The sequence below is a fragment of the Suncus etruscus genome, chromosome 12 (genome assembly GCF_024139225.1).
Source record: "Suncus etruscus isolate mSunEtr1 chromosome 12, mSunEtr1.pri.cur, whole genome shotgun sequence".
Taxonomy (NCBI): Eukaryota; Metazoa; Chordata; class Mammalia; order Eulipotyphla; family Soricidae; genus Suncus; species Suncus etruscus.
In genome coordinates this window covers 51,183,259-51,207,069 of record NC_064859.1, presented here as the reverse complement: position 1 = coordinate 51,207,069, position 23,811 = coordinate 51,183,259, and the positions used below count along the sequence as shown (strand labels likewise).

The 23,811-nt window shown below is 40.1% G+C and overlaps 1 protein-coding gene and 1 non-coding gene across 2 annotated transcripts in view; both read left to right on the top strand.

The window, feature by feature from the left end:
• SUCLG1 (succinate-CoA ligase GDP/ADP-forming subunit alpha) overlaps window positions 1-18,244 on the top strand; it is a 30,193-nt gene extending 11,949 nt beyond the window's left edge. The window contains exons 4-9 of the mRNA XM_049784938.1: window positions 3,196-3,408; window positions 3,556-3,613; window positions 6,703-6,786; window positions 9,580-9,731; window positions 15,840-16,028; window positions 18,015-18,244. Of these exons, the coding sequence (XP_049640895.1) occupies window positions 3,196-3,408; window positions 3,556-3,613; window positions 6,703-6,786; window positions 9,580-9,731; window positions 15,840-16,028; window positions 18,015-18,041 (723 nt within the window). The 3' untranslated portion in view covers window positions 18,042-18,244. The remainder of the gene's footprint in view (window positions 1-3,195; window positions 3,409-3,555; window positions 3,614-6,702; window positions 6,787-9,579; window positions 9,732-15,839; window positions 16,029-18,014) is intronic.
• A 5,197-nt stretch (window positions 18,245-23,441) lies between these two features.
• LOC126024843 (small nucleolar RNA SNORA51) lies at window positions 23,442-23,573 on the top strand. Its single transcript, XR_007500942.1, has one exon. It is a non-coding gene; the product is annotated as a small nucleolar RNA SNORA51 (small nucleolar RNA).
• Window positions 23,574-23,811: the final 238 nt, after the last annotated feature.

The following is a 23,811-nucleotide window of genomic DNA, read 5'->3' as shown; positions in this document are numbered from 1 at the left end:
TCTCTTTCTCTGACCTCTTCTTCCAGTATGTTAGCAGTCCATATGCCAGTATCTGCCCCTGATACTTACTGAGATTGGGCTGTTTGCCATGTTCTCTGCCAGGTGCTTCATATCAAGGCCTCTATCAGGTCTCATCACAATCCTCTGAGCTAGCACTGTTCTTCCCATTTTAAAGACAAGGACACTGCTTGTGCGAGGGGGTCCTGGCCATGGTGTCACTACGGGTAAGTTGCAGATTTAGCATGGCTCAGAGTGAGTAGGGTAGGTCAGATGGATAAGTCAAGAATCCTAGTTGCTTCTCAAATTGCTGGTTTCTTTATTTTGGGGGGGAATGGGTACCCTACACCCAACAGTGCTCAGCAGTTATTTTTGACTACGCATAGGGATCTATCTTGGTGGGGTTCAGAGGACAATAGGGGGTGCCAGGGTTTGAAACCAGGGCTCAGCTGTGTGCTTTACCTGCTGCATATTTCCCTGGGCCCCCTGTGGTAATATTTTAAAATAAAATATTTTGCTGTAATTTTTTTTTTACATTCTTGTGTCCTTGCTTAAATTCTCATTGAATCCATGACCTTAAAATATAGAGAATGGTTTCCAAAATTCCTGTATGCAAGGCTTTCATAATGAGCTTTTTTGGTGTTGTTTTTGAAAGGAAAATTTTGTTGCCAAGCAACTCACTTATAATTCATTATAAAGAGATATGACATTAGGACTTCTGTGTAGTTTTTTGACACACAGTTTATTTCTCCTATCCTGTGTCACGAAGCATTCTCTGAATGAGTTAATTGGATGGTTTCCATCCACTGTCACTTGCCAGCCCAGACTCTGTTCAGTCTCACTTTTGGCAGGATTTTCAGCCTCACAAGGTAAGGTATTGTAGGCTATGTTTCCCATTTGAAGAACCCATGTGTAGCCTGACTTCTTTTGATTCTAGCCTTGTTTTTGCCACATGTCCCTGCTTCTTGGTTATCACTCTGAGTCATTTTGGAATCATTTTCCACCTTGACATTGTTGTGGGTGATTTGGTGCTCATTAACATGGCAGAACCTTCCTCATTAGAGGCGTACTGGAAGGCTGGAGGGCTGTTTGTAGTATGGGAGCTTTGGAGCATCCTTCATGGGTGACATCCAGATACCAGACACCATTCATTTTTGCCCCAACTGAGCCAAAACTGAAAGTCCTGAAGTCTCATTGTTTTTATCCATGGTAAAGTTCCTGGCAAAGCCTTCTAGGTTTGATTTTCATTAATTAACTTATTGAGGGCTTCATGCATACAACATTTCAATACTGCTCCCACCACCAGGTGCCCATTTCCCTCTACCAGTGTCTGGGCACATGCCTTTCCCCCTCATCTCCAGTCTATTCATCACATCTTATTGAGAAATTTGAGGTTTTTATCTTTTCTTGGAGCATGGGGGTAGTGCTCCCAAGTTAAGCTCATGGAACTTAGTGGTTCATGGCCAATCTGGTCAGTGGTGCTACGTAGGAGCACTTGAATGCATTTTTTTGCCCAAGATCTTTACTGTTAGGAATTATCCAGACCACTCCAGTGGTTCACACCCAGTGGTATCATGATATGCAGGACTCAAATTTGACTTGGCTGCATGTAATTCTGCCCCTTAGTTACCAGCTTAATTATCGTTTAATGCTTTCCGCAGAGAGTATACTGTCATTAAAAAGATTGGACATGTTGCAATAAAATTGCTCTGTCCCTTTATTATGTGACTTGACCAAGTCATTTTCTCTTGACCTCAGTGGGGCTACCTAGTTAGCCGGTATGAAGCCTTACCTGAAACCTGCCTAGAAGCAAGCACTCATAGAATAGTATGGAGTTGGGGCTCCCTCACTGTCTCTGTCTGCAAGGAGTTTCCTGTGCATAAGAGAGATAGCCACACATCAAGATGGGTAGACAGAGTCACTGTCTAGGCGCAGGGGTCTTCAAACTACAGCTCGCGGGCCACATATTGTATTTATTCCCATTTTGTTTCTTCACTTCTAAATAAGATATATGCAGTGTGCATAGAAATTTGTTCATAATTTTTGTTTTTACTATAATCTGGCCCTCCAACAGTCTGAAGGACAGTGAACTGGCCCCCTGTTTAAAAAGTTTGAGGACCCCTCGTCTAGGGAGCAGGTGAAAAACAAAGAAAACCAGGCATAAAGAGAACAGCAACTGTGTTAATGGTCTGTAAATTCTTTGCATTGTGAGGTGTAGATTAGAACCTAATGCTTATTTGATTCAGTCCACAGCCATCTGTGTATTTGCTTCTTAGCTTATTTATTTCTTTTCTATCTTTTGGCCACACTCAACTATTCTCAGGGATTACTCATGGCTCTGCACTCAGGAAATAAGTCCTGGTGTGCTCTGGGGACCATATGGGATACAAGTGACCGAACCTGGATTAGTAATGTGCAAGGCTAGTGCCTACCCACTGTACTATTGCTCCTACCCCTCTTATTGGCTTATTTCTAAAAAATATATACTTAAAAGTATCTGTTAAAACAAGAGTACTTGGAGGACTGTAGCGATAGTATAGGGGTTAAGGCACATGCCTGTGGCCAATCCTAATTCAATATAAGACATTATTTGGCTCCTGAGCATTGCTGGAGGTGGTACTTGTGGGTCCAACATTGCTGGGGTGCTTAGGTAGTTCTCAGCATCAAAGGGTCTGAACGTTGTCCTGGGACCCTCATAATGAACCTCCCAGCTGACTAAGGGAGAATTGCTGGGAGGGGTCCTTGGACCCCACCTTTTAAGAATCCCTCTGGCTCCCCCCAAAAGGATATCTCCCTCTTTTCAATAACTATCAAGTATGGTTACATTATTAAGCAGACATTTGGGAGCCAAGTTCTGAGACTTGGGCTCACTAATTATCTTTTCTTTGGCTATTGTATTTGTGATGGGATAGATGGTACAGTCTTATAGAACACAATAAGTAATCATGATGGTGGGAGTCCAGGGACACTAAATGCAAATCATGTTTACTGAGCAGTGTCTCTGAGCTTTTCCATTGAAAGGGGCCATCTGGCGGGCATCACGGAGGCCAGACTTGAGTTGCTCTTTTTCTGCCCCCACTTTAGTGGCAGGAATGAAGTGTCTTTCCAAACTTCACTAAGACAGTCGTGATTGCAGTCATAGTACAGAACTGCTTGTCTAGTGTGTGGGGCCTAAATGCTTTGTGGTTCACATTGCAGGCCAAAGAACAGACGGGGGCCACCGCATCTGTCATTTATGTCCCTCCTCCCTTTGCTGCCGCCGCCATCGATGAAGCTATCGAGGCAGAAATGCCCTTGGTGGTGTGCATCACGGAGGGAATCCCACAGCAGGACATGGTGCGGGTCAAGCACAAGCTGCTGCGCCAGGGAAAAACCAGGCTGATTGGGCCCAACTGCCCCGGCGTCATCAACGTGAGTGGGAAACAGAAACGTAAGCTCCGGGTTGTCTCCCGCTTGGCTCAGGAGGCTTGATCCCATCCAAGTCTAAGTCCTTTCCCCGTGTCACCTGCGACTCAAATCGTTGTGTTTTTCTGAAACTCTTGATTTACTTTCTTTTAGCCAGCGGAATGCAAAATTGGTATTATGCCCGGTCATATTCACAAGAAAGGAAGAATTGGTGAGTTTATTAAAGATTTTAAGTTTCCCCCTTTCCCAACCCTACCCCATGCTCAAAACTCTCCAAGGGGATTTGTGACCATGCAAGTCTTTCTAATTGAACTTTTGTTGTCTATTGATTCTCCATCAGTGTGTTTGAGAAGTATTAATAATTTTGTAGACTCAGTGAAGTTAATTATTCTGGAGCAGTTCTTAAAGATCTTATTCCCCTCTTCCCCTCATCCCCACTCTCAGCATGCTGTGGATTCTTCTCTGTGTTCCCAGCATGTATCAGTATTAATTTGACTTGATTGATTATATTAGTTTGTTCATACTTTCATTGGGCAATTATATTACATTGTATTCACAGTTGAGCTTTGTATTTGTATTTACATTGAGTCTTTAGGGTATTTGTATTCACATTGAGTCTTGAGTCTATAAGGTTTTTTAAAATGGCATATTTTCATTCACTTTGGTAAAATAGTATGGAGTGACTAAGTGAAAGCAAGTATGATCAACTTTTCAGAAATTTTTGGAGTTCTGTGAAGTGATTGTTTATTTTACAGCAAAGTGATATTCCACTTGTATTCCATCTTCATGAATGTTAATATTCTGTCTTTAATTTTAGCCATTCTGAGAGCAAAATGATAGCATAATTTTAATTTGTGTTTTCTTGATAATATTTAGTACATTTTCATAGGATTATGTGCTATTTATGTATTTTATTTTGTTACTTATCTATTTCTATTTTGGGGGGGTGTGTGCTTTTTGTTTGTTTGCTTGCTTTTGGGTCATAGCCTGACAATATTCAGGGTGTGCTCCTGGGTCAGACTTGAGGGACTGTGTGGTGCTAGAGATAAAACCAGAGTTAGTTGTATAAAAGGCCAGCTCTCTACATGCTGTACTATCTTTCCAGCTCCCACTTCAGTTTGCATATTATTTTATTAACTGTCCTTGATTGCTTATTATGGGATATTCAAAAATCTGGATGCCAGATAGATGAATTATGCATTTTAATGATTGCCCTTTATGCATTCTGTCTTTTTTGGAAAAATTGTATTGCTACTTCTTTTGTTCTTTAAGGAAATAGCCAAGTATTTCAAAGTTGACCATTATGCCCAATTTTAGATTCTTCATATCTAACTCTGAACTATACTGTTTTCTCAGAACAATTGATGATCATGTAAATCTTCTTTATTTATAAACCATGATTATTACTACTAAGTAAGAAGAACCAACATAAGAGTAAATGTCAGTTGAATTATTTATAGCACTGGGTTAAAGGTTATGTTCTTTATTACTAATGTTTCTTCAGAGATGGGAGCTGTTCCTAGTAAATTTTCTACTGAGATCTTTTATGAGAGAGGTTACTAGAAGATCAACAGGTGTCTGAATTATAGGAGGGGCTGGGTCATGTAGCCATTGAAGGTTTTTTTTTTCTTTTCTCTCTCTTTTTTTTTTTAATTTCTGTGGCCTGTTAGAACAGCCTCCCTGAGTTGAACCTGCCTGACACTGTTGTCTTCTTCCCAATCCAGGGTCACCCCACCATCACCCTACTCCTGCTTTCTACCCCAACCCTGACTAGTTGGGCATTTCCCTTCCTTTATCTCCCCCACCCTGCCCCTGGGAAAGATGTTCTCCTGGGTGCCACTACCTGCTCCTTTGACTAGTAAGGACCATCTAACAAGGGGCCCAGCTGCCTGGTGCTCACTCGCATTTACAACCCCAGAAGAGACCCCTATATCTTTTTTTTTTAGATTTTTTTTATCTTTATTTTAACATCGTGATTACAAACATGACTGTAGTTGGGTTTTAGTCACAAAAAGAACACCCCCCTTCACCAGTGCAACATTCCCACCACCAATGTACCCCATATCCCATACCCCCTGCCTGTATTTGAGATAGGCATTATACTTCTCTCACACATTAACATTGTTGTGGTACTTGTTAGTATTTTAACTGCACTCACACCTCCTTGAGGTGAGCTTCATATCATGATCCATCCTTCTCTGGACATTATTACAATAATGTCTTATTTTTATTAAAACCCATAGATAAGTGAAGCTATCCTGTGTGTATCTCTCTCTCCCTCTTACTTCACTCAGCATAATAGTTTCCATAATAGTTTCTTTAGCCATTCATCTATTGAAGGGCATCTTGGTTGTTTCCAGAGTCTGGCTATTGTAAATAGTACTGCGATGAATATAGGTGTGAGGAAGGGATTTTTGTATTGTATTTTTGTGTTCCTAGGGTATATCCCTAGGAGTGGTATAGCTGCTATTGAAGTTTCTATTTATGGTTCTGTACTCTTAGTTTGGCCCAGTTTGCCACTGTTACTGCCATGCACTTAATGTGGAAAGAGTAATGAAAATTAATGCAGAAGGAATAATCTCTGCAATGGCCTACCTGATCACTACTGAGCTCTGTAAGGTGCCCATAACTATAAATCATCAAATCTTTATAGAGATTAGCCCAGGTAATGTTTTATGTTTATTAAATATATATGTATATGTATATGTACATATACATAAATACAGCCTTCATATATAGATGTAGCATAGACTAATTGACCTGTTTTGGAGAATAGTTGAACACAAAGAAGGAGAGAAGAGATTACTAGTTGCCTCTAGCCTGTCTCCATATGTCCATCCTTTGTTCAGAATTCCTCTCATGTGCTGTGGTCTAGAAAAATATGATGGTGAACTAAATTTAAAGAGCTCAGCCTTATTTCCCCCATTTTATTTGTATTGTTTCTAAAGCCTTTATATTGGAAATTATTAGAAAAAATAGTTGGGAGGAAGGTAAATGACTGGGTTTTGGTGGTTTAATAGTTTGTGTATCTCTAAATCTGACCTTTCAGTCCTGTTGCTTTGAGCAGAATCTTATGAAGAGGTAATTTCAGTCTTTCTTGTATTTTATAGAGATAAAATCCTTACTGGTAATGAATTTTCTCTTATGTCTAACCTAACATCTTCTAGAAGGCTTCTCTTTTCATTTTCTTTGGGAGATAAATTGGGTAGATTGTATATACTTTAATATTTGTAACTTAGGGTACCATCTGAAAGTCTATATACCAACAAAGCTAAAATTTTAAAATTCTCTTTCTCCAAGGTATTGTGTCCAGATCTGGCACCCTGACTTATGAGGCGGTTCACCAAACTACACAAGTTGGATTGGGGCAGACGTTGTGTGTAGGTGAGGGGACTTTCCCAAGATCATCTTATTAGAATGCTCTAAAAGTATTGTTATTAGAATACTTTATAGTTTATATTAATTAAGTATATAAAATAATTGTTTTTTATCATTTACTAAAGGTCTTAATGTCACCTTATTAAAAAGATGCTATTATTTTGAATTTAATTTGTGTAAATGAAAGCTCTACAGTATATTTTTTGGAATTTGTCACCCAAAATATGACTTCCACATTGATGACTAAACACTCTTGAAGTTGTGGCTCCTACAGAACCTTCTAAGGGTTCCAGAAAATAGCCTTTAGATTGCTTGTTCTGAATAAATGGATCTTTGTATGAAGACTTTGCTACTATAATTATCGTTTTTGTCATCATAAGCTGCTGTTAAGTACTTCACACTTACTGAATGTTCTTTGCTATAAATGATCTCATTCTTAAGACAGCCCTCCCAGGCACCTCTGTAATGGAAAGTGCTATTATTTAATTTCTTTGGTGGGAAAACAATCCAGGTTGAGGTAGATAGAAAATATCTCTTTTCTTTTGCTATGTCGTATGGCCTTTGATTTCTATATGTTTGGGGGATCAAACCCATGATGTCATGTATGTTTTTATTTTGGACCATACTTGGCTGTGCTCAGGATTTACTCCTGTTTCTATTACAAAGGAATAATTCCTAGCAGGCTAGGGGAACCACATGGGTTCAAAGGATGAAAACCCAGTTGGGTGTGTGCAAGGCAAGAACCTTACCTGCTCTACTGTCTCTCTGGCCATGGTGCCTCAAGTATTTGGTGCATATTCTTTGTCACTCAGTGCTGTATTCTTCCTGCCTCCTACTTTGAGATAAAAAAGGTATTATGTTTTAAAATAAGTTTGGTATTTCTTTTCATAGGTGAGGTTTCATAGGCTCTCTCTTCTCTCTCTCTCTCCCTCCTCTCCCCCCTCTCTCCCCCTCTCTCTCTTTTATGGGGGATATCAAGTGCTCAGGGGTTACTTTTGTCTCTGAGCTCAGAAAATACTTATGGCAGACTTGAGTTGGGGGGTCATATGGGGTGCCAGGGATTGAACCCTGATCAGCTGCATGCAAGGCAAAGGTCCTACTCACTGTGTATCACTCTGGTTCCTTTTTAAATTTTTTTTTGGGGGATAAGAAGAACAGAGACTTGAATCCTTGATCCTCAGATTAAAAGTCTGATGCTCTACTGACTGAGCTATCTGGGCCCCTTTTTTAATTTTTTAAAATTTCTCTAAATATTCTTTTAAATTCTTAGATTGTTTTTTTAAAATAATTTATTTTTAATTTTTTAACTGACCCATTCTGAGTGAAAGCTACAAAGTTGTTCATGATTGAGTTTCAGTCATGTCCAATACCCATCCCCTTTTCAGTGCACATTTTCTACCACCAATATCCCCAGTTTTCTCCCATCCCCCCTCCTTTATGCAGACGATTTCTCTCTCTCTCTCTCTCTCTCTCTCTCTCTCTCTCTCTCTCTCTCTCTCTCTCTCTCTCAATTATATTTAAATGTCATTTTAAGCTTGCATCTTTTTATAATACAAATCATAATAGCACTGGAATTAAGACTCAAATCCATGAAATCAGTCTTGGAAGCATTAATCGAACGTTTCTATATGCCAGCAGTCTTAAGACACAGGATAACTTTTTGCAATGGAGAACAAGAACTTAGTGTTATAGAGAACAAGACTGTTTTGAAACATCTTCAGTATCTGTGTTTTTATTGTCCATTGAGAGCAGTAATGAGTCACTCATGAAGAAGTAAGGATTTAGAAATGGCAGGTCTAATCTTTAATGACCTACTTGCTATACACGTGGAGCTTCATAAATGTTATTACTCTTCATTCTTCAAGCAAGGTTGCACTAAAAAAGTAGGAAAAATAGTAGGAAACGATTCCTGCTTTGGAAAAAGGTCATAACCTAAAATGAATAAGAGTGGCATCCCGTCTGTAAGGCCCAGTCTTTGTATGTGCTCTTGCTTAAGTATCTGCATCATCACCCATGCTACACGGCCCCATCCTTGAAACTCAAGAATGGCTCCTCTGTAGTGGGCAGAGGACTATTAAATAATAGTCACTTTGCACAAAGAAATGTTTTTTTGGGTTCTTTTTTTTGGTTTTTGGGTCACACCCGGCAGCACTCAGGAGTTACTCCTGGCTCTATGCTCAGAAATCACCCCTGGCAGGCATGGGGGACCAGATGGGATGCCGGGATTTGAACCACCGTCCTTCTGCATGGAAGGCAAACACCTTACCTCCATGCTATCTCACTGGCCCCAAGAAATGTTTTTAATATGACAAAACAATCTAACCTGTTTACATTTTCTTAAAATGTGAGTTATTTCTGGTTTTAGTTTTAGGGTAGTAGCCAGTAGAACACAAGGGCTGCTTTCTGCTCTGATGTCACTTTTGGTGGTGCTTAGGGGATTATCTGGTAATGCAGCTGAAACCCAGGCCTCCTGTATTCAAAACATGGACTCTAGCCCTTTGCATCATCTCCCTGGCTCCTTGAATTGCTTATTTTTAATGGATTGTTTTAGAATTTGGTGAGGGGAAGGGAAGGTTTGACGAAGGATCTAAAACAAAATGAGGAATCAAATATTCTAACAAGTACTATTAATTATTCATGTAATCTGAACATAAATATAGCCTTTTGTTACTTTTAATGCTAAATGCAAAACTGCTGATACATTGAAAAATCTTTCTGAGAAACCAACTAAAAAAGTGTAAGACATTCTTGAATTTTATAGTTCATCTTTACATTGTTGATATTCTTTGACCTTTCCAGGCATCGGAGGGGATCCTTTTAATGGGACAGATTTTATTGATTGCCTTGAAATCTTTCTGAATGATCCAGCCACAGAAGGCATCATACTGATTGGTGAAATTGGTGGTAATGCTGAAGAAAACGCTGCAGAATTTTTGAAAAAGCATAATTCAGTGAGTATGGTTTTGGAAAAGGACAACTTTTGGAGTTTGAGTAGTGTACAGACTTGTTTTAGGGTTATTTTTAATTTTTCAGAGATTATTTGTTTAGTTTTATTTTCTTAAATTTATTGGTGGGATGCACATGTGGTAGTAGTCAGGATTTACTCTTGGCTCTGTGCTCAGGGATCATTTCTAGCAGGAGGTTTTTGAGGACCTTATGGGGTATTAAATATCAAACCTAGGTCATCTGTTTCCAAAGGAAGGGCTCTACCCTTTGTACTATAACTTAGAACCTGAGATTAGCTTTTTTTTTTTTTTTTTTGGTGTTTGGGTCATAACCGGCAGTGCTCAGGGGTCACTCCTGGCTCTACTGGCAGGCTTCGGGCCCATATGGGACGTCGGGATTCAAACCCCCGTCCTTTGTATGCAAGGACCTTACTCCATGGTATCTCTCCAGCCCCGAGATTTGCATTTTTTTAAAGAAAACTGGAAAAGCCTTCTGATATTGGTTTTCACTACTTGCTACTCACTACTCAGAAAACTTATCTCTGGTTGGTTTCTATTTTTTTTACAACTCCTTTTCTCTATTCATCTTTTTCTTTACCTTCTCCCATACTTCAGGGAAGGTAAGTTTCCAGTTGAATGGAAAACATTCACTCCATCAACTTGAAGACCCTCACTTGACCACAGATTTACATTGTGGTCTAAAATTGAATTCTTTTTTCTAGATCTGGATCTTCAAAAATTCTTGCCATTGTACCCTTTTCTGGGATCTTCCTCTCCCTGGGCTTTAGTCTTTCCTTCTAGCATACGCAAAGCTTCTTCAGAGGGCAAGTAGAGAAGCTTTGTCACCTTTGTCCTATGATGCTTTCCTTGATGCATCTCCCTAGAATTAAAAGTAAAAGGTAACGTGGAGTTGCATCCTATTTTTTTTGGCTTAAGGGAATTAAAACTTCTGGGATAAGGAAGGGTATGTGTCTATTGAAGTTACGGTGGGTCTTGAGGGAAAACGCTCAAATGATTTCCAGAATTTTCTCATGTAAAGAAGCATCTTCCCTGAAGCATCTACCCCTGAATGCTGCTGGGTGTGACCCCCCCACAAAAACCCAAAAAAACAAACAAACAAACAAAAGAAATAGAGGCATGGAAGTTAACTGCCACAAAAAAATAATCTTGGGGAATTCAAGGAGTCATATTACCAATATGGTGATATTCATAAAACAGTGCATATTTATTTGCTATTAAAAATTTTTTTTTTTTGGTTTTTGGGCCACACCCGGTAATGCTCAGGGATTACTCCAGGCTATGCACTCAGAAGTCACACCTGGCTTGGGGGACCATATGGGACGCCAGGGGATTGAACCGGTCCATCCTAGGCTAGCGCTGGCAAGGCAGACACCTTACCTCTAGTGCCAGCATGCCGGCCCCTATTAAAATTTTTTGTTTTTGTTTTTGGGCCACACCCATTTGATGCTCAGGGGTTACTCCTGGCTATGAGCTCAGAAGTCGCTCCTGGCTTGGGGGACCATATGGGATGCCGGGGGATCGAACCGCGGTCCGTCCTAGGCTAGCGCAGGCAAGGCAGGCACCTTACCTCTAGCGCCACCGCCCGGCCCCCCCTATTAAAATTTTTAAGGGTAATTTTTCATATACATGGCTTTCTTCTATGCCTATTTCATTATTTATTTATCTGTTTATTTATTTATCTATTTGTTTATTTATTTACTTTTGGTTTCTGAACCATATACAATGGCACTCAGGGGTAACTCCTGGCTATGTGCTCTGAACTCCTGGCAGGTACAGGGGCCATATAGGATGTCAGGGATTGAACCTGGGTCAGCCGTGTGCCAGGCAAACATCATATTCACTTTGCTATCGATTTGGTCCTCTATGTTGATTTTAAACTCTGGTTGCAATATAAGATATGAGTCAGCTTTCTCAATATTCTGGATTTTCTCTCATACTATCTATGCATTACTTAATCTTCATTACTCTAGCCTCTGTTTCATGGATTTTAGGAAAGTTATTAAAAAATTATTGAACTCCATTGTGCCTCAGTTTTCTTCCTGGTGAAATAAGGAGATTATAATCCCTTCTTTCTGGTTTTGTTTTGAGGACCATGACTCAGTAGCAAAAAAATAGTGCCAACATTTGCATGGATTCATTTCTCCTGCTTCTGTTGGATCTTGCCCTCCTGACTGGTAACTTTGCAGTAGTTACCAGTGGCCTTGGTTTATTCTCTATTCCTTTTGTTTTTCTTCTGATTCATCTCTTTATCTTTTTATGGATTTCCTTTCTGTGCATACTACTTGAGTGTGAATGATTGTTGTATCTAAAGAAGGTCACACTAAATGCAGTTTCCAAGTTAGAAATCACAAAACCTGCTGGCTTTTTGTTTGTTTTTGCTTTGTTTTGTCACCCGGTGACACTCAGGGGTTACTCCTGGCTGTGTGCCCAGAAATCACTCCTGGCACAATGTGGGATGCTGGGGGATCGAACCGGGTCCCATCCTAGGTCAGCCGTGTGCTAGGTAAATGCCTTACTGCTGTGCCATCGCTCCAGCCCCAACTGCTCTATTTTCTTTTATTTTCTTTTTTGTTTTTGTTTTTGGGTTACACCAGGCAGCACTCGGGGTGACTCCTGGCTCTACACTCAGAAATCACTTCTGGCAGGCTTAGGGGACCATTTGGGATGCTTGGATTCGAACCACTGTCCTTCTGCATGCAAAGCAAATGCTCTACCTCAATGCTATCTCTCCTGCTCCTACTCTGGTTTCTTTCATCCTGTAGTTTCCATTCATTCAGTTTCCAAAGTTCTGTTGCTGAGATCTTGGTAGTATCTGAGATTCAGAGCATCATCTGTAATTCGTGTCTTTGCTCTGGTTCAGGCCCACATTTTATGTAATCCCCAGTTTAGTAATAGCCATATATATCCCTGTATATCTCTGACCCTTGCTTTATACCTCCCTGCTGCTTTATTTTTCCAACCCTCCCCTATTTTACTCTTACCCTGGGCTTATCATTCCTATACTCTAGGGCCAAGAATTTGCCCACTTTTGATGCATTGAACGTTTGACATGATGTTATTCTAAAGTGACGCAGAAATATTTTGCCCACCTTTGAATTCTTTGACTAGTTTAGAATTTCTTTTTAGCTTCCTTAAAATATCTTTTTAATAATTAAAATTTTTTTTATTAAGATACTGTGCTGAATAGTTTAGAAATTAAGTGGGACTAAGCTAAACATGCATAGTTTTACTTGGCACATCTTCCTATTCCTGGACTATTCTTATGGAACTAATTTTTCTGGATTGTTTTATAAGATGATGAAGATGGTTTTTGAATCCAGGGCCTTACACTTATATGCAGGGCAGGTGCTCTACCCCTGCACTCCTGGCCTCAAAATTCTAGATGGAACAGTGCAGATGATGTTTTATAGAGAACCCCACAATACTGTGGCCCAGAGTGAGCACTCACTGATATTACTCCTGGAGTTAACTTTGTTCCAGTGGCTGTGATTACTGGCAGAAAAAGTATAGTGGAAATTTTATCTTCCAGTTTTGAATCAGATCCCTTGTTTTTCAGAGAAAAACTGAAACTGTCACAGGTTAGTTGGTCTGTCATGATTGTGGCAGGTGTGCAGTCAGTGAGAGAGGTGGGCTTCATTCCCAGACCCTCAACTTTTCTACTGCATCACGTGATTCCTGTCATATTACACAAATCTATTCAAGAACTATTTTTTTTGTATATTTGTACACAATGGGATCTTGTGTAATATGACAGGAACCGAGGACAAGGGTCTTTGGTATTTTTTTTTGTTTGTTTTTTGGGTCACACCCAGCAGCACTCAGGCGTTACTCCTGGCTCTACACTCAGAAATTGCCCCCTGCGAGCACGGGGGACCATATGGTATGCTGGGATTTGAACCACCGTCGTCCTGCATGAAAGGCAAATGCCTTACCTCCATGCTATCTCTCTGGTCCCATCTTTGGTATTTTTATTCAAGCTTCATCCATCCTCATGATAGTCTTACCTGTTCTTTCTGATTTTAGGCTTTCATATCTCTCACTATTTACAAACCCAAATTTATTTTGGTTTTGGGGGCCAAACCCAATGGTGCTCAGGGGTTAAATATACCTGGCTCTATGCTCAGGAATCACTTCAACCAGTGCTTGGGGGACCATATGGGTTGCTGGTGATTGAACCCAGGTTGGCCATGTGCAAAGCAAGCTCCCTACCTGCTGTAATTTGGTTCTGACCTGCAGATTTGATTTTTAGTTTGTATTTCCCAAATTTTTAAATTACGTTTTTCTCTAAGAATATATTGTTCTGATACCACATCCATCTCCAGAGTAACTGATCACTTCCTGCTACTAGATTTTGAGTATATTAAAATTTCAAGTTTTCTGATTAATATAAATGGAGCTCTTTTAGGTAAAAATACAGAAGAGAAGAGCTAGAGAGATTGTACAGCAGGTAGAACACTTTACCTTGCACATGGCCGACCCAAGTTTGATCCCCTACAGTGTCCTGAGCATGCCAGGAGTGTTTTAGTGAGCACAGAGTCAGTCGTAATTTCTGAGTACCACCAAGTGTGGCCCCAATACCCAAAGACTACAAACCAACCAACCAAAACAAAATCCCAAAGGTTAGTTCTTGAATAGGTTTGTGTAATATAACAGACAAATATCTGTAGATCCCAGGTAGTAAGCCCTGAGCATAACTGGGTATCTCTTCCCCCTAAAAAAGTATAAAAGAAAAATATCTGCAATTATCTGACTGTTACAATATTGCTTAACAACTTTTTCAACTATATATGTGTGAGACCAGGCTTCAGTGCACTTCAGTCAAAATAATAAATAGAATAATAGAATCAAGTAACTAAAGTTCATTGGTTTGTTTTCAGACATCTAAGATGCAAAAATGTAAAATAATTTTTACATCTTAGCATCTCTCACTAGAAGGGTGTCTTAAAATATAGTTTTAAAAACTTGTTTTTAATAAACTTTGGTTTAAATTTCTGATATAGTAACTATTAATTTCTATAAAATTCTAAATCCTCAAACTCAGTAAGTTAACTTAGTCCTCATTAATTACAAGGGGTCCCACATGAGTTCAGGACCTGCTGCTGACAGAGGGTAATTGTACTGGAATGAAAGCCCTTGGAGTTCACATGTGTCCTAGTTCTACCTTTTTCTGGCTCCACAATTGCTTAGGGATTCCACTTACAAACCTGTTCTTTTCTTCCATGGGGAACTTGGTCCTATAATCAGTGTTGCTTTAGGATATTTCTGAAACGCTTGATGTCTACACACTTTATATTGTCTGTATTTACACTATAGGTATTAAATTATACTTGTATGTCTAATTATAAATCTAGAACATGGATATTATTTCCTCTGTGTGGGTTTTGCCCTCATAAACTAATGCAATGTGGTCTACGTACACTTTGGTTGCATGACAAAAAGATGGATTTTTGTTGAATAAAACTAGTCTTGATCTTCAGACTTAGATTGTATAGAATTTCAGAGGATTAAAGGCACTTGGCCATCCATGTCATTTGGCCAGTTCATTTCTTAGGTGAGGGAGCAAGTCTAGAGGGGAGAAATGATTCGTTCCAAGTTGTGTCACTTTAATCACCAGGACGTTGAGTCTGGTGAATCCTCCTCCTTTGTCCTTCCAATGTACCTTTCTGTCTCATCTTGTGCTTTATTAAGATGGACTAATGGTGAATTAAGAAATACAGTCAGATAAAAATAAAGCAGCCTCTCGTATCTAATTTATTCTCACAAATCACAGACATTTTCAAACATGCTTTCTATTTTACAATGAGTCACTTTTTGCCAGTGAAGTTGAAATTTAGTTGCTTTAAAAGAAAAAAAGAAATTTAATTGCTGAACATAAAACATTTTACTCAGTGTCATTTTCCTGCATTGGTACCCACATTTGAGACATCTCAAGGGAGAATGCTGTAGTTTTGATTACAGTTTAATATTTGTGTTGATTTTCTTAATATAAACGCAAGCCCTGGCCTTGCCATTTGCCATTTGTTTGCAAATCCCTGGATCTGAGGTACAAATCAATTTCTATTTTCAAGCATCTGAACTATCTTATCTCTCCAGGGTCCCAAGGCCAAGCCCGTGGTTTCCTTCATTGCTGGCTTAACAGCACCTCCTGGCAGGCGGATGGGTCACGCAGGGGCTATTATCGCTGGAGGAAAAGGTGGTGCTAAAGAGAAGATTTCTGCCCTGCAGAGTGCAGGAGTTGTCGTCAGCATGTCTCCTGCACAGCTGGGAACCACCATCTACAAGGTGAGGTATATCAGTGGACTGCATGCCCTGAAGTAATCGGCTTCCTGTACAGGGCCATGGATGGAGGGTGCTCGTACAATGAAACTGATGTTTTCCTCTAGCCTGATCCGTTTATTTCTAACATGCAGCTAAAAGACTAGCTGCTCCATTTTCATCCTAACATGCTCTTTGGACATGACCAGCATTCTCATGGAAAATATTTTGACTTTAAACATTGGAATTTTTCTTTTATGAGTAGAAAGATTTGACATAGAGACCAGAGCAGTAGTGCAGTGAGTAGGGCACTTCCCTCGCAAGTGGCTGATGACTGGGATTCTATCCTGGACAACCATATGGTCCCCTGAGCACTACTAGGAGTGATTCCTGAGAGCAGAGCCAGGAGTAAGCTCTAAGTACCTAAAGGTATGGCCTCAAAACCAAAACAGAAAAGAAAATGATTTAGGCCTATAAGTGCCATGTTCTCTTTGGGTGTGCAGATCATTGTCTTGTGTTTGTTTTTTATCCTATGGTGGGTCTTTAAGTTTATAGAGCTGCTATGATCTCTGGGTTTCTGTTGCTGGGGAAAAGAGCTGCTGGCTGAGTGTGGAATGAAAATTAGATGAGGAGGTGCCAGGATAGACAGATGTCATGGAAGCAGTAGGGAGGTTTCTGCCTGGATTTTCTGGCCCTCACTATGTTGAGATGCCATTATTGTTTATGAGTTGAAGGTTTAACCCCTCGAGCATTTTGATTTGCTTTTCTCTTGTTTGATGGAACACTATGGTTCAAAATATTTCACGATTTTTTTAATTTCATAGTTTCTTTATAATAACTTCATTTGGGGAGCAGGAAGGCTCCCAACATGTTTTCAGGAGATCTGGAGGCCTTAGTGGCAATTCTTGGTCTCTTGAGCAAGGGGGTTCACTGCAAGGACCCAAGGAGGCAATTCTGCTCTGGCCTCTTGGCATCTTGGCCAGGCATTTCAGCTGTGCTGAGGGCCACCAGGGCTATAGTCTTGGTGGTTGCCCAGCAAGGGCCAAGAGGCATGTGATATACAGACTAGAATATTATAAGCAGGCACTCTACGTGACTGTCTCTCTTCCAGCCCCCATCTTTGTAAGGACTTTTATCATATATCTTTGCTCATTTAAGGGTTTCTGTTTTTGCCACATTGGCAAAAAAGAGCAAACAAAAAGTGAAAAACAAACTGCTAAGGATGCTAAAAAAGGGCACAGAAATTGGATCCCCAGAAGGGAATAGTGTTTTAGCAAAATCTTCTTTGCCTTTGCCTTAGGGATAATAAAATGGACTCTTTGCCATGCTGAGTATTCGCATGAGCCTGACTTTGGAGTATGGTTCTGTGTTTGAAAGGTAGCTGGGTAGCTATGATTATGTGAAAATGAGTTTTACTTAACAGAGGGAAAGAGAAAAAACAGATTCTAAATCCACCCTTGGAGGCATGTGGTACCATTTTATTCCAGTAAGTGGCAGCAAGTTTCCATGCATTATGTAGCAGCTAGAGAAATGGGAATTTCCATATTTTTCTTTTCAGCTATTTCGGAGGTTTTTGACGCTTTGTTCATATACTTACAAAATCTGTTTTGTTTTATTCTCTAAGAAGCGAATTAAATCTGTTTTCATTGTCTTATTTAAAAGGACAGTATAGTTCATGTATAATATTAAAGGTTTGGATATTACTGTCAGTTTTGTCAACTCCTGTTGATAATTCTAAAGTAGAAAAATTACATAGAATTCAAAGCCTTTCAGCCTGTTCATTTCAGCAACATAGATTTAGAGCTCTGCATCAAGATTAATAAAATTCAAGCAGACATAGCTAACGTGAATGCTGTTCCTTTGTGTTCAAGTTCCTTCATCCCAGTACATCTTATTTCTGTAATTTTTAGTTGTTCAAAAGATATAAAAAAAAGGTTTGGAACTGGTTTGACCATGAATATAAATTGGATCTTTTCTCTTCTTACCCATTTCCTTTCTCTTATGTTTTTGAAGGAATTTGAAAAACGGAAGATGCTATGAAAGGAAAAACAAACATGAGCTCGCCAAACCTGTGGAAGGACGGTTGCAGCGGTGGGATGCAGCAATTTGCTGTCCTCATTGTCCATTTGCCTGTTCCCTGGCGCTGGCCTTTCAAGAACCAAAGCAGCCTGGAATGGCCACTGCCGAGATATTTGACCTCATTGTAAAACAGAGATGGCCAATAAAGCTGATGTTTGATTTGAGTGTGGCTTTGGAGACTCGCTTGTTTCAATGTGGGGACTAGGAGGAATGGAGAGGATGGAAGTATATACATGTGTGTACATAAATGTGTTTTAAGGAGCTCTGGAAAGAACACTCACTTTTGAGAATATTGGGGTTTGGGGGCCGGAGCGGTGGCGCAAACAGTAAGCTATCTATCTGCCTTGCCTGTGCTAGCCTAAGACAGACCACGGTTTGATCCCCTGGCGTCCCATATGGTCCCCCAAGCCAGGAGCGATTTCTGAGTGCATAGCCAGAAGTAACCCCTGAGTGTCACCGGTGTGGCCCAAAAACAAACAACAAAAAAAAGAGAATATGGGGGTATAAAATTTTTAGTGTGTGGTTAGGGGGTGTATGATAGAACACTTGCCCTGAGGGAGGCCTTTCCTTAGTTTGAAGCCTGGCTAAAAAGGAAAAGTCTGACATCTCTTTTGATTTCTTGTTTTCTTGGGACTACATAAAGTCCTCATCTTGCAGTGTGTTTGAGGATTAGAAAGAAATGCTTCAATGCCACCGTTACTGTCATTATAAGGGCTGTAAGCAAATGCTCTTAGGGAACTTTTTGTTGGGGGGCTACACCTGGCAGTGCTTGGAGCTTACTTCTTGCTCTATGCTTAGGGATCATTCTTGATGGTAACTTCAGGAACCATATGAGTGCCAGGAATCAAACCAGGCCAGATGTGTGCAAAGCAAGCATCCTACAGTCTATTTTCTTTCCAGCCCCCTTCATTGGGAAATTTAGGAGCTTCACTCTTGCCCTTCCAAGGCTACATTTCTCTAAGGTTTAAGACATTCTTTTCAAGAAATCATGGAAGTTGTTAGCCACCCTATTTTTGGTATATAAGGAAGCTTCTTACTAAACTGTAATTCCAGTGGATAAATATTAATGATATGGGTAAATCAAAATAATACAGGGGGTGCCCACCATTAGGAGATGAGAAAAGGGAAAAACAAAAGCTCAAATTATATAACTGCCTTGACAAAATGAACTTCTAAGGATAATACTGGGAAGTGAGCTGGAGAAATAGTATAGCAGGTAAGGTGCTTGCCTTGGATGCTCTCAGCCTAGGCTCTCATCCTGAACCTTCACAGGAGTGATCTCTCAGTGTAGAACCAGGAGTGCGCCTGAGTATCTCCTGATGAGGACCAAAATTCAAAACAACAGATTAATCAAAATAGGAAGAAGGCCATGAAAAAGTCTATTTGGGGAGATGACCCTGCACAAAGCCTGTATGTTGGAACCTTTGGACTGGGATTGTACCATTTATGCAAAGAGGAGGGCAAGTCTCAGTCAAGGCAACGAAGGAAAGGGGTTGAGTTGTTTTTTTTTTTTAAAAAGATGAAGAAATGAATGAACACCTGTTTGCCCAGTGAACTCTGGAAGAGGAAGTTTTGTAGGCCCCCGGGAACTATGGGAGCATCTATGACCAGTGAGGCCAAGAGCAGAATCAGGAGATGGAATCACAGCCCAAAGGATTCCATGCAGGCTAAGGGAGAGAGGCTTTGGGGTTAGTAGTTCTTGGTCAAAACGTTCTTTCTGTTGAAAGCAGGGCTAGTAGCCCTGTTCCAACAGGTCATGTCTAGGATAATTTGGGGCATGAGAAGATAATCCCTATAATGGGTTTTGCTGTGAATTGCTGTTGCTCTATTTCTCAACTTGCCTTCTACTACACTAAGTCACCTAGCATAAATGGTGATTATTTTATACTAATTGGAGATAAATGTATCTCTGATAAAATGATTGGACATATCTGGATATATGCCATGAAGGTCACTGATGGCCGGGAGGAAGGCACTATAAAGCAAATAACGTCACTATAAAGCAAATAGATCCTTTGGTCTAACAGGCTTTGTGACAGAGGTGCCTTTAGCATGAGGGGCAGGACCCAGACAGGGGATTCGTCTGATGCCTCACCCTGATTTCAGGGCATTGATAGCCTGTCCCCTGCATCCATTGCAGTTAGCTATTCTTTTACACATCTGATATCTAAACCCAAAGAGTCAGCTCGATCCTTTCTCCTAGTCCATCTGCTCTTTCCTATTCACTTCTTTTTTCTTTCCCTGACTAGAACTTTTTTATTTTATTTATTTAGTTTATTTTGGTTTGGGGGCCACACCCAGTGGCACTCAGGGTTATTCATGACTTTGTGCTCAGAAGTCGCTCCTGGCAGGCTTAGGGGACCATATGGAATGCCAAGAATCAAGCTCAGACCCAACCCGGGTCGGCCATGTTGCAAGGCGAATGCCCTACTGCTGTGCTATAACTCCAGGCCCCTAGAATTTGTATTAAAAAACAAACAAAACAAAACAAAAAACAAAACACAGGCCCAGAGCTATAGCATAGCAGTTAGGGTATTTGCTTTGCACATGGCTAATTTGGGTTTGATCTTCCATCCCAAGTAGGCCCCTGAGCCTGGAAGAAATAAGTAATTTCTTAGTACAGAGCCAGGAGTAATGCCTATGTGTGACTGGGGTGGTCCCTAAACCAAACCAACCAAAAAAATTTCAATTAGAGCACTGATTTACAATCATTCATAGTTCAGTTTCCCGACATAGAATGTTCCAGCACTAATCCCACCACCAATGTCAACCTCCCTCCATCAACTGCTCACAGGTTCCTTTCTGCGCCTCCTCCTCTCAGCCTGCCATCTTGATAGGCACCTTTTAAAGTTTGGTTGTTAAAGTTTGGGTCTCATGAATTCAGTGTTGACTCTATCCTATGGTTTGGAAACAGCTCTGTCCCTTCTTAACACCACCAGTGTATCTGAATCACCTTGACCTCTGCCCCCTATTATTTCATTTGTCCTTTTATTAATCTCCATTCTATTTTTTTCCTCGTCACAATAGTTTCTAAAACCACCCACTTTTGTTTTATCCCTAAACCATGACCACCTCTGTTCTGAGGTACCTGGGCATATTTGAGCAGAATATTTGTCTCTCTTTTTCTGGGTTCACTTGTATAATCAGTGACAACATATCTTATGCCCCCTCCAAATATATACATCTATATACATATATGTGTATAAATATATATGTATGCATATATACATATAAATACATTTTGGGTCATACCTGGGTGTCCTTAGTGCTTATTTCTAACACTCTACTCAGGCATCACTTCTACTGGGACTCCAGGGACCTGAAAATTTAAGAATTTGAGAAAGACTAAAGCTTTTCTGATAAAGGCCTATTATGCTTGTTTGCAGTGTTTTTCCATGTCCCTTCAGCCCCTGTACTCATTTAGTGAGCACCTACCATGTGACAGACACTGCCGAGGGCTTTATTTGAATGTTTCAAGTTCTTAATTGCAATCCAAAGTGTCTGCCTTTTCACAATGCCAGGTTGTCTTTTTTTTTTTCTTTTTATATCTCAAGGCTGGAAAGAACATATCTGCTGCTAGTGTTTCATTCTTTATCTTATTATAGGGCCTCCCTAAGGTAGTAAATATATGGATGAACTGTACCCTGCTTCTGCTTGGTAAATGCTTTATAATTAGTCCCCTGCAGGTAAGAATTTATCTTACTCATTGTATACCCCTGGCACATACAACCATGTCTGATACATAGTTAATGCTCAATAAATAGTTTGAATTGAAATGAGAAAGCCACAGCAAAGATGCAGGAATGAGGTAGTGACGGATCTTTATAGTTTCAATCTTTATCAGCATAGGGCTCTAAGATTCTAGGTTATTTATTAATAAAGTACATTCTTGGACTTAGGAACTTTAGAAGGAAATTCTAGTCTTGCATAATTCACGACACAACAAATGTTTATTGAAAATATGCATAACTGCAAACTACCAAATACTTCGGATAGATATGTAGATTTAATGATAGAATAAGATGAAGAAAGGCACTTTCAATACCCAGGGATGATGGGCCATCATGCAAGATCATACATATGATGTTGGTGAAGAACAGGGGTGGCGAACAAGTTTGACACAAGAGCCAAAATTTTAAACCGTGAGAGTCAGAGAGCCAAACCACACAGTGACCTGCCAAAATAGACAAGCACTCACACAAAAGCATCTACTTTTAAAAATAATCTATGAAACACATATTGCATTTTGCCATTTTGAGTGAAGGTCAAAATCCTGCAGTGATGGTGAGGGTGTGCTGCGTCCTCCACACTAAGAACTAACGGCAAGATGTGACCCAATATGAGACACATGAGTTGTTTCCGAGGAATGGGAGACGGGACGCTCGGAGATCTCTCCTCAGAGGTCCCTCTTTAGAAGCAGCAGAACAAAATCCAAACTTGGCGAAGAGCCACAGTATACAAAAGAATGATAAGGGGCAAAGAGCCGCATTCATTTTGGCCCGGAGCTGCATGCGGCTCGAGAGCCAAGTGTTGGCAAACCCTGGTGAAGAAGATGATAATGGGAACAATGAGATGAAGATGGTAACAATGGAGGTAGTTATGGTAAAGATGATGAAGATAATGAAAGCTGTCCCTTCATTGCCCTACACCAGACACCAGATATTATTAAAATGCTCTACACATTTTAATTGTATAATAATGGTCTTCACAAAGATGTCAAAAGCATGATCAAGTTATTGTTCCCAATTTACAGCACAGGGATCCAGGATGCCATGAGAACACGATATGGTATTTTAGGGTTGCATCTGCTAAATACAGGGATGGGTTATTTGCTAAGCACAAAGTCTCATGAGTGCTTCAGACAGAGGGCTCAGGATGTATAAAAGCCTAGAAAAGTTAAGGAGAAAAAGAAAAAGGAAATTGAGGATAGCTGGGCTATGATGAAAAATAATGTGTCTCTGGGGCCCGTGAGGTGGTGCTAGAGGTAAGGTGTCTGCCTTGCAAGCGCTAACCAAGGAAAGATCGCAACCGTGGTTCGATCCCCCATATGCGCATCCCATGTGGTCCCACCAAGCCGGGGGCAATTTCTGAGCGCTTTGCCAGGAGTAACCCCTGAGCATCAAATAATAATAATAATAATAATAATAATAATAATAATAATAATAATAAAATAATGTGTCTCTAGACAAAGCTGGAAAATTAAAATGAGAAGAAATCTTAAAGACAGTCATGACTTTTTAAACCTTATTCCAAGAGCAGTGAAAGAAATTAAAAACTCAAGTAGCACTGGTGAAGGTTTTTTTTAAATATATATACATATATATATATATAATTAAAAAAAAGAAAAGGAAAGAAAAGATAGGCCTCCCAATTCTTACCACAGGCTGTGTTCTTTACCTGACTGTATAGAAAGAGGAGGTACAGTAAATGCACCCCATTTACACCTCAACACAGGCCCTTTGCCTGGTCTGTACTGTAAATTGGGGGACAAAAAAAAAAGAAAGAAAACAAAAACCTCAAGTAGCAGCAAGTGCATTTTTGAGAGTTTTGGGGCATCAATATGGATATAGGATTCTAGTCAGAAATCCATGGTTTTACTGCATGTGAGAAATGATGCTTTCCTGGGGCAAAATGATGGTAAGGAAAAGAGTGAACATTCAGACTTGACAGATGTGTCAGGGGTAAGCTTGGCCAGTGATGGATCTGGTTGGTGTGGATGAGAGGGGAGACC